At 36.7% G+C, this 15,168-nt stretch overlaps 1 protein-coding gene across 6 annotated transcripts in view; it reads right to left on the reverse strand.

Moving 5' to 3' along the window:
- The window catches only part of NF1 (neurofibromin 1), a 247,084-nt gene that overhangs the window by 24,206 nt on the left and 207,710 nt on the right, over positions 1–15,168 (reverse strand). For 5 of the 6 annotated variants that reach the window (XM_082860520.1, XM_082860521.1, XM_082860522.1 and 2 more), the window contains 10 exons: positions 10,902–11,095; positions 9,375–9,515; positions 8,940–9,219; positions 8,244–8,458; positions 7,944–8,005; positions 7,686–7,800; positions 7,051–7,152; positions 5,658–5,798; positions 2,553–2,679; positions 655–786 (listed from right to left, as the gene is read on the reverse strand). In XM_082860520.1, the coding sequence (XP_082716646.1) occupies positions 655–786; positions 2,553–2,679; positions 5,658–5,798; positions 7,051–7,152; positions 7,686–7,800; positions 7,944–8,005; positions 8,244–8,458; positions 8,940–9,219; positions 9,375–9,515; positions 10,902–11,095 (1,509 nt within the window). The other variant, XM_082860524.1, reaches the window with a different exon arrangement.

The following is a 15,168-nucleotide window of genomic DNA, read 5'->3' on the forward strand; positions in this document are numbered from 1 at the left end:
AAGGTCAAATAATTCAAACAAAAAAGTTGCCACACACTGAAGTCTGCTAAACTGGGAATCAGCACTTTCCAACAAACAACGATGTTCAAGAACTGTGTTATACATAAGTGCTAAGTGTTGCTGAGAGGAGAATCACAAATCAGGTAAGAGCAGATAGGGATGGTATAATGGAATGGTGGGGATGGGCAGACAGTCTAGGTAAAACAAAGGGCATCAGAAATGAATATTAAAGAAGCATAAAGGCACTTCGAGGAGACAGCAAGTAGATTAGCTTAAAATAGCCCATCCATTTGGAGAGGTAATAAAAAATGAGGCCTATGAAATTAGAGAAAGAGGACAGAATCAGGAGGGCTGCTTAAGGGCCCAGGATGCTAGGCTGAGGCTTTTAGATTTTATGACAGACAACAGGGAGCCACGTGGTGTCTTGAACCAAAGATGACTAAGGGAACACATTTCACATATTAATGCGAATTCTTTTATAAGGAAAAATGTTTTGGCAAAACTTTCCAAATTTTGACCAACACCACAGGACTGAACTGTGAGCTCTTTACCCTGCCAAGCAACCAGCGGAAGGACCCAGAGGTGTCTGTACCTTTTTCATGGTCCTTAGATATAACTGTGGTAAGATTAATTGTGTCTACTTTGTGTTTTTACCTGCCAAGTAAGCCACGCTCTGTGTATTCACCTCAAATTTGTCACAATTTCTATGTTTATTAACCAGAGTTAGTAGTGTATGCAAAATTCTGACTGTTCTTGCAACAATGGCAGGTGAAGGATGCCTGTATCCTACAAAAAAAAACAAACAAACAAGAAGTTAATTCATTCTTTCAACAAGTACCTGTTGAATTCTTATTCTGTGACTAGCAACTTTGCAAGGAAAGGAAGTATGTAAGGGGAATAGCCATTTGGGAAGGTAAAATATACACATATGTTAATAGTTAATTAATTACATACAGGATTAAGCACCAAAAATGTATAGAATAGAATAATGTTCCCTGGAACTCAAAGGTACCTCAGGGAGAGGAAAATTAGAAGATGATGGTGTTTTCAGATCTTCTATTCCCTAAAGCAGCACAAGGAATTTTTAAAAACCTATTTAGTATAGTTTGCCTTAAGATATGCTTTGAAAATAGGGTTCTATCACTTAAATTTTTTTTTTTTTTTTTTTGCGGTACGCGGGCCTCTCACTGTCGCGGCCTCTCCCGTTGCGGAGCACAGGCTCCGGACGCGCAGGCTCAGCGGCCATGGCTCACGGGCCCAGCCGCTCTGCGGCATGTGGGATCCTCCCGGACCGGGGCACGAACCTGTGTCCCCTGCATCGGCAGGCGGACTCTCAACCACTGCGCCACCAGGGAAGCCCTTAAATTTTTTTTTTAATTAAAGAAAAAAGCCTTATGATATAGGGAGTTTAAGCTCTCAGAGCCCAAAGAATCCGGTTGATTAGAGGGCAAGCTTGATCTCTGGACAACTTTTAATCACTAATGCTACTCCATTTAAAATAGGGGATTTGTACATTGAAATTATTTGGTATTCTTTTAGAAATACAAAATAAACAAGCATTTTATCAGCCTAGTTGCAATCCATCTTCTTGGTATCCTGTAGTAAATGTAATATCTTTTGAGCAATGCCTATTCACTTTGGAGATTAAAACTGTCAATATTTTTTGCAGAAATTTCATAAGGTGGTGAAATCAAATGTATACATTCACAATGGTAGGTGTATATATATATATTTGCTGAAAAACTGGGGGAACCTCTATGATCCCTCAAGCTTAACAATCATTTAAATTGATACAAAACTGCAGATTCAAGCTCTAGTTTGAGTCTCTAATTTTGGCCAAATCTAAAGCCAGCAACTCATGCCGGCTCCTTATCCCAGGCCATACTTTACACTGTTTTTGCTTCTGACTCACCCCATTTGCTGTTCTTGTTAACTGCAGTCTTGGGCCATGACTGCCCCACATTGATAAACCAAAACTAACACTCAGCGAAGTCACCAGTAGGGAGTAAAGTCAGGTGAGGGAGTGAACAAGCTGGCTCTGAGGAAGAGCTGGAGGTCGCTGCTGTAAGCAGTACAGAAATGCGGAGGTGGGAGGATGGGGCACCAGAAGGGTGAGGGTCTATGGTATGTGATAATCGGACTGATCAACAGTAAATTAGTAACAAGTTAAGAAAATCTGTGGTCAAATCTCTAACATAACATTTTCTAACATGAGTTACTCAAATAACATTTATTGCTTTGCAGTCTATCTTATTTTGATAATCAAAAAGATACTTATCAATAAGTAGCATTAACTGATAAAACAGCTATTAGAAAGTACTTAGAAATTTTATAAGAATCAACTCCTTTGCTTTTTAAAGGAAATTTGATATGTGATGTGGAAATTAGGCTCTATTGAAATATATACTGAACAAAACATAACTCAGTAAGACATACACTTGCATTTAAAGTGAGACACATGGGCCAAATTATTTCAAGCACTCAATCATTTCAGTTACTTCTGGCTTCTCAACACCATTTCATAAAAATATTCTGACATAAGGCCTCTCTACCTTTTAAGAGGTGTCCAACCAGTGCGAAGTTAAAGTTAGAGTTGAAATTGAGTCCAACAAAATGATCCATTTGTTTGCAGTGCCATTCCAGAGGATTCCGGATTGCCATGAATACTTCCTCTGGACTCTATTAAAAAATAATCATGAGATGGTTGACGGGATCCACACAGGAGGGATCACTTATTGGTTTTTGTTTGTGTTCAACAGCTGTGACAAGGTAAATACTCCTTTCAGGTTGAGAGAAATTATTTTCAGGTGACTACAGAAAACCACAGAACATTTAAGGTACTGCAAATAAATTCGTGCAAGATAGTTAAGCATACAAATAATAAGGTGATGGAAGATAAAACAGCTTTGATTTACAATGCAAAGTAAGTGACTGTCAATTTATATCCTGGTGACTTTTTAAAAACTAAAATTATTGTTATTTTCAATAAGACGATGCACTGAACTGTAGCTGGCACTTCGTGTACTATGATGACTGGAAATTCAACAGAGTGAAGAGAGTTCATATTTACTGAGCGCCTGCTGTATACAAGTGTTAGATACATTATTGTATTGAAACCTTAAAGCAATTCTATGTAATAGGTATTAGCTCTACTTTACAGATTGACAGATTCATTCATTCATTCTTTTACTTATCAAATACTCATTATATGTTTTGATGTGCCAGGCATGGTTCTAGGCTCTGCAAGTACGTCAGTGAACTAAACAGACAAAAACTACTCGCCCTGGTGGATGTGACATTCTAGTGTGGGAAAACAAGGAAGTTGAAACTCAAAAATACTGTGTAACTTGACCTCTAAATTAAGATTTTTTTAAAATTGGGGTATAGTTGCTTTACAGTGTTTTAGTTTCTGCTGTACAAGGAAGTGAATCAGCTATATGTATACATATATCCCCTCCCTCTTGGACCTCCCCACCCCCACCCCCATCCCACCCATCTATGTTGAAACAGAGCACGGAGCTGAGGTCCCTGCACTATACAGCAGGTTTCCACCAGCTATCGGTTTTACATATGGCAGTGCACATACGTCAATGTTTCCTAAAGTGTGGTACCAGGAATACCTGCTTTAAAGTCACTGATGATGCTTGTTTAAAGGTGGAAAGTACTGGGTTCCATCTCAGAATCATGAGAGGTGATAAGGACCGGGAATTTGCATTTTTAAAAAAAGAAGCCCTGTGATTTCCTTATGCACAGAGATTTTTTTAAAGCAAAAACTGAAGGTATTTAGGGTCATGTTCAGGTCTGTCTAGATTTCTATCTCAAAGAAAGAAAAGCATGAGTCTATAAAATAAGTGTAGAGAGATGTTTCGAGTATTTTTTATAATAGAAAAGATGACAAACAAATCAAATGTTCATTAATGGGCAAATGGTTGAATAAACTGTGCTTCATGCATACTGTAAAATACTCTGCAGCCATGAGAAAGAATTATACACACACACACAAATGTATATATATACACACATTTATGTGTGTGTGCATATATACATGCTTAGAAAGATGTTCACTTTATGTTGTTAAATAAAAAAGCAAATTGCAGAATATCATAAATATTACATAAAGTATTAACCAACTATATGTTCAATTTATATATATATTTTCAGCTTTATTGAGGTATAACTGACAAATAAAATTGTAAGATATTTAAAGTGTGCAATGTGATGATTTGAACGATGAATATATATCCTTTCACATACACGTTGTGAAAGGATTCCCCGCATTAATAAACACATCCATCACCTCACATATTCATATCCCATCCCCCTTTTTGGTGAGAACATTTAAGTTCTATTCTCTTAGCAAATTTCAATTATACACTACAGTGTTATCAACTACAGTCACCAGGTTATACAACAGATTCTCAGACCTTATTCATCGTTCATTCTGCTGACTTTTAACAGGCTTTATTATCTCTGATTCCTAGTATCCTGGGGCACTGGAGGCAATATTAGCTTCTGCTAATGGGCTATTCTGGCAATGAAAATGCCAAGGCAGATATTCCTAGACAAACACTTCACTTACGACTATTCTTATATTCACAGAAATGGCCAATAGCTAGCTATCTCTCTGACCACCACTGTCCCAAGACCACCCCAGAAAACGGCAATGGGGATTAGGAAAGAGAGGTTCTAGTCCCACATCAGATGTACAAACACGAACAAGTTACTTGACTTCTTTGTTCTTTTCTATCTTGTAAAATGGAGGTCTGACTGATAAACTTCAAGGTAGCTTCTACCTCTATAATTTTGTTTCCATACTTCCCAGAGCCCCAGCTGTTCTGGGTCTACATAAGACTGAACAAATAATTTTTAGATGAGGTACCTTCACACTTAAAACCATGCTCTGGTTCTGTTTCTTTCTACCCACAAGCTCTGTTAATTTAACTTCAAGCAAATCTCTTGTTATATACACACATCTATCTTAAAATTCCTCTCTTTTCTCCTAGACTCGTCCCATTTTTTTTCTCCAAAGACAAAAGGAATACAATTTCTTACTGTTATATTCCTTCCACTATCCTCTGTGAACCAAAATCCAACCTCAGTCAAGGCTGATAAATGTTAAGAGGGGTGGTGATGGTATGTTTTAAAGTGGGATTAAGCAAACAAAAAACTAGTACAATTAAGTATCCAAAAGCTTCCTTTAGACTCTCCAAATTCCTTATCTGCTTCTAATTATACCTATTTTCCATTAAGTACCATAATTCAATAAAAGTAAGCTAATTTTCAGATTATTTCTTTGTGAAGTGAAATGGGGGTGGGGAAGGCTAACCTTTACCTTTGGGTTATGAAATTACAACTGAGTGTACAGTGCATTGGACAGCATAGGGCCTAGCATGGTAGCTATTATTATTACTATTTTTATACCTATTCTGTTTACTAATATTGGGCAAATACTGTTTTCTGCTATTTTTATATTAAAAACATGCGAAGTTCAAGCAGTTTTTATGAGCTGGTAAGGAACTATACTCATAATAAGTTGCATTACAGAAATTCATATTTAAGTTATGGACCTCTTCTGATTTTAAAAGATAACAACAAGAAAAGAGGGAGGAGCTCTAATGTGCTTGGCATTTAGGAATACCAAGTGGAAGCTTATTCACCTTGTCATTGAATATCCGGAGACTGTCTAAGGTGTGCAGGTTTTGTTCCAGAAGTGCGGTGCCCGCTGAATACAAGTTGACTTCATCGAGCTGCAGCACGGCCACAGCTACCCAAAAGAGGGCTTTATGCAGAGGGGAGTCCTGGCAAGGGAGACGCACTACAGGTTAGCAAGATGAACCACAAGCAGCCTCATCAAAACACACTGCAGTACAAAACAGATCATGTTATCCCACAAATTATGCATGTTTTCTCTTCTGGATAAGGTAAATATATCAGTAAGTTCTTCCTCTATTCCACGTGTGTAACTAAAGACACTGTTACCAGGCTGAGAACCCTGGCATCTCCTTTGATCGCTCCGTATTCTTGGATTCTAAAACCTGGTCACCAAGTTTTGTTGATGCTTCCAAAGTAGTCCCTTTTGTGCCTGTTTATTGCTAATAACACTGTGCCATGCCAACCTTCTTTATTCTAAATGCAGATTCTTTCTGCCTCCAGTTTCTCCCTGCTCCAATCCACTGTGCACACGACCGCCAGAATGACCTTCATCCTCACAGTGAAGACGAGAGAACCATTTTGTATACGTTGGGATTAGAATGTTTGTAGAACATATGACTCAATACCAGGAATATACAAGTATTTATTTCTCAGTAATCTCTCTGAAATCTGGCATATCTTTGTACTCAATTCACAGAATACAACTTCAGAGTTGGAAGATAATACTACGCCATCATCTAGTCCATTTTACTCATTTTATCAATGTGGAAACATGATGTCCAGATGTTAAATGATCTGCTTGAGGTCACAAAGCTGAGATGATCTCAGACCACCCTAAAACAGTGGCTAGTATCATCTTACTCCTTTTAAACAGTACCTTCATTTAGCACCCAAACTTTTGATTATCAGGTATACTTTACCCAGCTTTACATTTCTTCACGATAATGGTCACCAATTAATATATCATGCATTTTAATTACTTTGTTTATTATCTAGCCACTCCTCAACTTCCACATTCACCCTAGAATGAAAGTTCCACGAAGGCAGATCATTTTATTGGCTTTGTTCAGTTATATATCTCTAGTACCTAAAACAGTACTTGGCACATAGCAGATGCCCAATTATTACTTACTGGATAAAAGAATTAAGAATATATACCCATCTGTCCTTTAGCACTGATGAGACAACACACAAGCATTTGAGAACGTACTGCCCATACTTATTCTTCCTCTAACGTAAATACTTCAAACAACTAAATCTTAAGGCAGGAAGTTCTACTTTAACTATATCTCTTTCTTTGTAACTTCTCAATCCATCTTATTTTCTGAATTCTGAAAGAAAATAACATTTAACACTGATACCCAAAATGAATGCACTCATTTTCTACACAGTAATTACCTTATTAAGAAGTGGTTGTAACTTGGTTAGTGCTATTACTGTAGCTTCTATCAGAACTTGACTGTTGTAAGTATCAGGTCCTTTTAAGCAACTCTCAAGTGCCTTTTAGGGAAACACAATTCTTTATTTTACTTTCATTGAAATAAAACATTAACTCCTAAACTGAATCTCAGAATTATTTCAGGAACAATTCCTTATTTAATAAGTGTGAGAATTATTTCCAGCGCTATGGTGATTTTGGTAGCTAGCTCAAAGCACATTTGGGTTCTTATTTTAAAATATTTCTATATTATATTCTAATATAAGAAATCAGGCATTATTATAGGTAATTACAAATTATATAATTTTATATAAGGCTAGTCTTACCATCTAGTTAAATGCTTATAATGGAATGTTAAGAGTATCTTCTACCAAAAGAAATACTTAATTTTCTTTTTAAGATATGTTCTCTAGAGAGAGGTTTCTTCACTTCAAAGAATTACAATAAAAAAGTAATCAAAACCCATTTTTTAAAGATTCAATAAGCAACATACAAGATATTTTATGAAATTCAAATTTAAATGTCCCTTAGAAAAATTCAAGATATACTTTACAACTTGGGAGCAAGCAATAGCTGGGAGGAGAGGAGGAGGTACCTTGCTGAGGATCCGGATAATCTGCTTTATCTGCCCATGAGACACCCGTTTGCTGATACAGCCGAAGACAACAAGGGCTCTAGGTTGCAGGGATGGATTATACTGGAACGCAAATCTGCAATTTAAAGATCCAAAGAGCTTATGAAAACCTCTGTGTTTATATATATTAAATAATTAATTAAAATATTGATTATGCAATAGTATCTATCGTTTCAACAGTACACGTACTTTTGCAACTTAAATTTATTTGGGACATACCTTTGAGCTAGTTCTGTCCACTGGTCCAGCCACTTGCATGTTGGAATATCTCTCATACATGCCTAAAAAAAAGATACTCTGAATATATTTACGTATATAAATGTTTATAGAAACATTAAAAAATGTTTATTATAATGGCACTAAACAAGTGACATATATATTACCAATAAACACATTCCATGGGAGTGTTTTTATTTAAGCATTAAGTGCAAAACAGCAGAATAAACCAGTATTTCTTCTATACAGTACCACTGGATTTTTAAAAATGAGCTTAGTTTCTTATCATTTTGCCTTCTATACCTCCATGATCTCCAACAAAGCTTCTGTGACTGTTTCCAAGGATGTCAAAGCAAAAGTCTCCCTCTCATAGGAGCCAGGAGAGAATGACCTGTCCCGGTAGCTGGAGCGGAAGGCAATGACAGCAGCTGACTTGACTTTGCTAATGCCAAACAGCAGGTAAAATTTGGGTAATGAGAACTCTGTCAAACTGAGTCTCAAAACTTGCTTGGTCTCTTCTGTAAAAGAAAAAAGGAACAAGTAAAGACTTTAAAGATACTATTTTTTTAATTCTAAAGTGCCATGTTTCATTTTGAATTTAGATAATTTGAATATCATATCAAAATTACATAACAATGCGCCCTAAACCAACCCTCTGGATGCGTGAGCGTAATGCTCATTACTTAACTCCCTTTATGTACAAATTTGTGCTAGTAAAGCAACACTGTCAACCAGTGCTGAGCCTTTAGCTTATGTGATAACTACTAGAGTCTACATGACAAACGTGCACAGAATATCTTCGCCATGGCTTGAGATGGAATGCAAGTAATTCATTCTTTTTCTTTTTGATTTGATTATATTTCGTATCATTAACATAGGCTTGATTAAGCAGCTTGGTATTAAGGTACCGTAATAAATAATAAGGTAATCTATGCCAGTCAAGTGGTGTAAAATGGAGAAAGGAACTGGTGAAACACAAATGGCTTTCCTGGAACTTACCACTAAAATGAAGCTGAGAACAAGTACACAGAGAGTGAATGATATTAATGACCAATCCATGTGTGGAAGCTCTAAGGGAGAGTGGCCCTGTGGCTACTAAGAAAGTAACGACGTGGAAGAGGTAGGGGAGATGAGCTGCCACATCCAGGGAATTGTTGAAGGACAGCATCAGCATGTAGCGGGCTAGAATAGCAATATCGTCCCACATAAGATGTTGCTCTAAAGTAGGAGTTGGAGATAAGCATGTCTTGTCAATTATTTTGCACATCCTTCCAATAACCTGTAAAGAAGCAGAATTTTAAAAAACATGGGAGTTAAAAAGTTTTATCACAAAAAATTTCAGTTTAAAATGACTCGTTATAAAACAAAAGACCTCCTGATAATAAAAATAGACACATCAAGCCATAGCCCAGAAGGCAAAGGAAAAGGGATTACCTTGCTTGAAACCAATTTCACATTTCCAGAAGCCAAAGCTACAGCAGTATCTGCCATCACCTCAGCTTTTATTGATCCCAAGCCACCCGTTGCACTGGTTTTGATGAAACTGTCTAGGACAACATCAAGGAGGTCTGTAATCTAGTGGAAGAGGAAAAGATAACTTATGTTTTAGCCATTCTGCCAACTTAATTTTTAACTTAAAAATAGTTCAAGGAGTAGCCCAATCGACATGAAAATTCTATGTTACCTGAGGCCTCCAAAATACTAGGCTTTATTTAGAGACCTGTCAATAAATATAATTTATCATAAAATATCCAGGAAAGGATGAGAATATTCCCTCAATTCCTTCAGAGACTGGCATTCAAAAATTTAAAACCTCTACATATATTATTTTCACTCTTTTTTTTTTTTTTTACTATTTTATTTAATTAATTAATTTGGCTGTGTTGGGTCTTCGCTGCTGCGCACGGGCAGGCTTTCTCTAGTTGCGGTGAGTGGGGGCCACTCTTCGTTGCAGTGTGCGGGCTTCTCATTGCGGTGGCTTCTCTTGTTGCGGAGCACGGCATCTAGGTGCGCAGGCTCAGTAGTTGTGGTGCACAGGCTTAGCTGCTCCACGGCATGTGGGATCTTCCCAGACCAGGGATCAAACCCGTGTCCCCTGCATTGGCAGGCGGATTCTTAACCACTGCGCCACCAGGGAAGTCCCATTTTCACTCACTCTTAAAGCACCTCTGTTCTCTTCTAAGACAGTATGTACGAGCAGTATAAAGTACAATTATTTTAAAATACAGGAATGACATCAAGTACTGAGATGTTTTGTAGAGCTACAAAAATGGCTCCAAGGTCATTTAAAATTATTTGGAGGATTCACAGCATTGAGTAAGGGTATCGCCTCCTTCAATGATTATCTTGAAGAAATGGTAGCATAAATCTTGTCAGATAAAAAATAGTTACATTATACTATTTTAATATTGGCATTCTTATGCTGGTACTATAAGTGAGAGCAGGTGGCCCAAATAACATCATTAGCAAACATTTACTGACACCTATGGTATATAGGGTACTAGAATCCACTCTAATGCACTATTTATTAAAAACAACATCAGATTTTTACAGTTAAATTCTACATGCGGCCATCCCTTGGTATCCTTGGAGACTAGTTCCAGGACTCCCTGCAGATACCAAATTCCCGGGATGCTCAAGTCCCTTACATAAAAAATGGCATAGTACAGTTGGCCCTCAGCACCTGTGGCTTCTACACACTGAGAATTCTGTGGGATGACTGTAATTATGCCATGGAGGAGAGTGCTAAAATAACTAGTGTTTCTCTGGCTCTGAGACATGCATTAGACTTGAACAATTCTGAAGCAGATCAAGAATTAGGTGGGTGTCTGCATGCTTTCTGAAAGAGGGGACTGTCTTTTATACAGCTATATCCCTAGCTTAGTGCTTTGTACAACGTGGGTATCAGATAAATATCTCCACCAAGGAGGTACTAGATAAATATTTGAGCAAACTCAATACCTGCCCAAGGCTCCCCCATATTTTTGCTTGAATAGATGGATACATCTGTTTCTCGTTTATAGTCATTGTTATCAGCTTATCAAGAATCGCAGTAACTCTTTGTCTTTTGGCATCATCATTGTGCTTACAAAAACGTACTAGATTTGACAGCCACGGAGTCATGTATTCCAAACAAAGGTGTTTCAATTCAATACCTGGGGAAAAAAATACACTATTAGCACAGATGGTCCATGAAAATTACATCAACAATTATTTTAAAATAAAAGATTGGGGGAAAAACGGTAAAAGATAAAGACCATTACCTAGAATCAGACCTGGAGAAAAGAGACTTGGCAAATATATGACTGAAGATAGAGATGAAGAAAGAGAGCAACCCTTAAAGAAAGTAATCTTCAAAGTCATTAAGCCAATCTTTGAAAAGTTTTATTTTTCTTCCATTTAAAAAAAAATAAATTTATTTTATTTTTTTGGGCTGTGTTGGGTCTTCGTTGCTGTGCGCGGGCTTTTCTCTGGTTGTGGCGAGCAGGGGCTACTCTTGGTTGCGGTGCGTGGGCTTCTCATTGCGGTGGCTTCTCTTGTTGTGGAGCACGGGCTCTAGGCGCACGGGCCTCAGTAGCTGTGGCACGTGGGCTCAGTAGTTGTGGCGCACAGGCTTAGCTGCTCCGCGGCATTTGGGATCTTCCCAGATCAGGGCTCGAACCAGTGTCCCATGCATTGGCAGGTGGATTCTTAACCACTACACCACCAGGGAAGTCCTTATTTTTCTCCCTTTCAATAACTTCTAGTTAAAATTTTTCTTGCTTTATTCTAATTGTAAAAGGAATATGTGGGTAATCACAGGAAGTTTGGTAAAAGGAAAGTATCACCACAATAATGAAACTGATATCAATATATTGGTGTATCACTTGATCTCTCCATAGGCTTTCAAATCTATGCAAAGATAATGTATATTCACGTGTGTGTATACACACACATAACCCATCCCAACTCCTCCACAAAAATTTAGGGTTATGCTATATATGTAGTATGATCTGAATATTTTTTTCACTATGTATTATACTGAGATTTACTCAACATTAAAAATTCTCCGAAGACATTTTATAACTTTTTATTTTGAAATAACTTCAGACTTACAAAAAGATACAAAAATAATGCAAAAATTCCTCTATATAACTTCACCTAGAGCACCCAAAACATTTTTTAATTATGTTAAAATATACATAACATAAAATCTGCCATTTTAAGGTTTACAGTTCAGTGGCATTAAGTACATTCACAGTGTTGTGCAACCATCGCCACCATCCATCTCCAGAAGTTTTTCATCTTCCCAAACTGAAATTCCACACCAAAAACGTTTTTAATGGCTTCATATTATTTCATCATATGGAGATCCAACAAAGTAGTCAGTTCTTCATTATCTACTTTTAGACTGTTTCAATTTTTTGCTATTATAAATAATGTTATGTGAAGTTCAAAATAAATCTATGGCAACAGAGGTCATAATACTGGTTACTCTTGGTGAGGACAGGTACTGACTGAGAGGAGCCTTCCGGATGCTGGAAATGTCCTGTATCTTGACCTGGGAGATGGTTTTGTGGTGTATGCACATGTAAAACTTAATCAAGCTGTTCATTTAAAATTTGGGCACTTTATTGATAAGATATACCTGAATTAAAAAAACCTAAATAAAAAATAATGCTATGATAAACATATGAATATTAATTCCTTAGGATAAATTCTAAAAAGTGGAATTATGATTCCAAAAGCTATAAACATCCATAAGGTTATTGATATCCATGTCAAAACTGCTTTCTAGAAAAGCTGACCTGTTCACAATTCCAAAGACATCGACACTGAATTTTTAAAAAAATATCTTTGCCAATTTGATAGTTGAATATATTATCTTACTATTCTTTCAGTTTGAACTTCTTTGAATTTATTAGTGAACTCTTAAAAACATATTCTTTCTTAGTACGACCAGCATGTTACTGTTGATCCATTTTTCTTATTAATCTGTAAGAATTTTTCATGATAAAGATATTATGCTTTTCTCATATCTGTTGCAAGCATACTTAAGTTTTTTTTTTAATCTACCCTTTACTTTTTTTTTTAATTAGAGATTTTGAAGTTTTACATGGTAAAAACTGTTCACCATTTCCTTTGTTTCCATCTGTAGTTTTTTGCTTCGTAAGTCCTTACTCACAAAGCAACTAGATATTATTCTTCCTTTTCTTTTTTAAATGGTCCCAGTTTTTATATTCTTTTTTTTGAATTTTATTTTTTTATACAGCAGGTTCTTATTAGTTATCCATTTTATACACATTAGTGTACATATATCAATCCCAATCTCCCAATTCATCACACCACCACCCACCCTCCCCCCACCGCTTTCCCCCCTTGGTGTCCATACGTTTGTTCTCTACATCTGTGTCTCAATTTCTGCCCTGCAAACCAGTTCATCTGTACCATTTTTCTAGGTTCCACATATTTGCATTAATATACAATATTTGTTTTTCTCTTTCTGACTTACTTCACTCTGTATAACAGTCTCTAGGTCCAACCACGTCTCTAAAAACGACCCAATTTTGTTCCTTTTTATGGCCGAGTAATATTCCATTGTATATATGTACCACATCTTCTTTATCCATTCATCTGTCGATGGGCATTTAGGTTGCTTCCATGACCTGGCTATTGTAAATGTGGCTGCAATGAACACTGGGGTGCATGTGTCTTTTTGAATTATGCTTTTCTCTGGGTATATGTCCAGTAGTGGGATTGCTGGGTCATATAGTAATTCTATTTTTACTTTTTTAAGGAACCTCCATACTGTTCTCCATAGTGGCTGTATCAATTTACATTCCCACCAACAGTGCAAGAGGGTTTCCTTTTCTCCACACCCTCTCCAGCATTTGTTGTTTGTAGATTTTCTGATGATGCCCATTCTAACCGGTGTGACGTGATACTTCACTGTAGTTTTGATTTGCATTTCTCTAATAATTAGTGATGTTGAGCAGCTTTTCATGTGCTTCTTGGCCATCTGTATGTCTTCTTTGGAGAAATGTCTGTTTAGGTCTTCTGCCCATTTTTGGATTGGGTTGGTTGTTTTTTTAATACTGAGCTGCATGAGCTGTTTATATATTTTGGAGATTAATCCTTTGTCCGTTGATTTGTTTGCAAATATTTTCTCCCGTTCTGTGGGTTGTCATTTCATCTTGTTTGTAGTTTCCTTTGTTTTGTACAAGGTTTTAAGTTTCATTAGATCTCATTTGTTTATTTTTGTTTTTATTTCCATTATTCTAGGAGGTGGATCAAAAAAGATCTTGCTGTGATTTAGGTCAACGAGTGCTCTTCCTAAGTTTTCCTCTAAGAGTTTTATAGTGTCTGGTCTTAACATTTAAGTCTCTAATCCATTTTGAGTTTTTGTGTATCATGTTAGGGAGTGTTCTAATTTCATTCTTTTACATGTAGCTGTCCAGTTTTCCCAGCACCACTTACTGAAGAGACTGTCTTTTCTCCATTGTATATCCTTACCTCCTTTGTCATAGATTAGTTGACCATAGGTGCGTGGGTTTATCTCTGGGCTTTCTATCCTGTTCCATTGATCTATATTTCTGTCTTTGTGCCAGTACCATATTGTCTTGATTACTGTAGCTTTGTAGTACAGTCTGAAGTCAGGGAGTCTGATTCCTCCAGCTCCATTTTTTTCCCTCAAGACTGCTTTGGCTATTCGGGGTCTTTTGTGTCTCCATACAAATTTTAAGATTTTTTGTTCTAGTTCTGTAAAAGATATCACTGGTAATTTGATAGGGATTGAATCTGTAGATTGCTTTGTGTAGTATAGTCATGTTCACAATGTTGATTCTTCCAATCCAAGAACATGGTATATCTCTCCATATGTTTGTATCATCTTTAATTTCTTTCATCAGTACCTTATAGTTTTCTGCATACAGGTCTTTTGTCTCCCTAGGAAGGTTTATTCCTAGGTATTTTATTCTTTTTGTTGCAGTGGTAAATGGGAGTGTTTCCTTAATTTCTCTTTCAGATTTTTCATCATTAGTGTATAGGAATGCAAGAGATTTCTGTGCATTAATTTTGTATCCTCCAACTTTACCAAATTCATTGATTAGCTCTAGTAGTTTTCTGGTGGCATCTTTAGGATTCTCTATGTATAGTATCATGCCGTCCGCAGTGACAGTTTTACTTCTTCTTTTCCAATCTGTATTCCTTTTATTTCTTCTTCTTCTCTGATTGCCATGGCTAGGACTTC

This window comes from Leucopleurus acutus (genome assembly GCF_964270905.1).
Source record: "Leucopleurus acutus genome assembly, chromosome: 19".
Taxonomy (NCBI): Eukaryota; Metazoa; Chordata; class Mammalia; order Artiodactyla; family Delphinidae; genus Leucopleurus; species Leucopleurus acutus.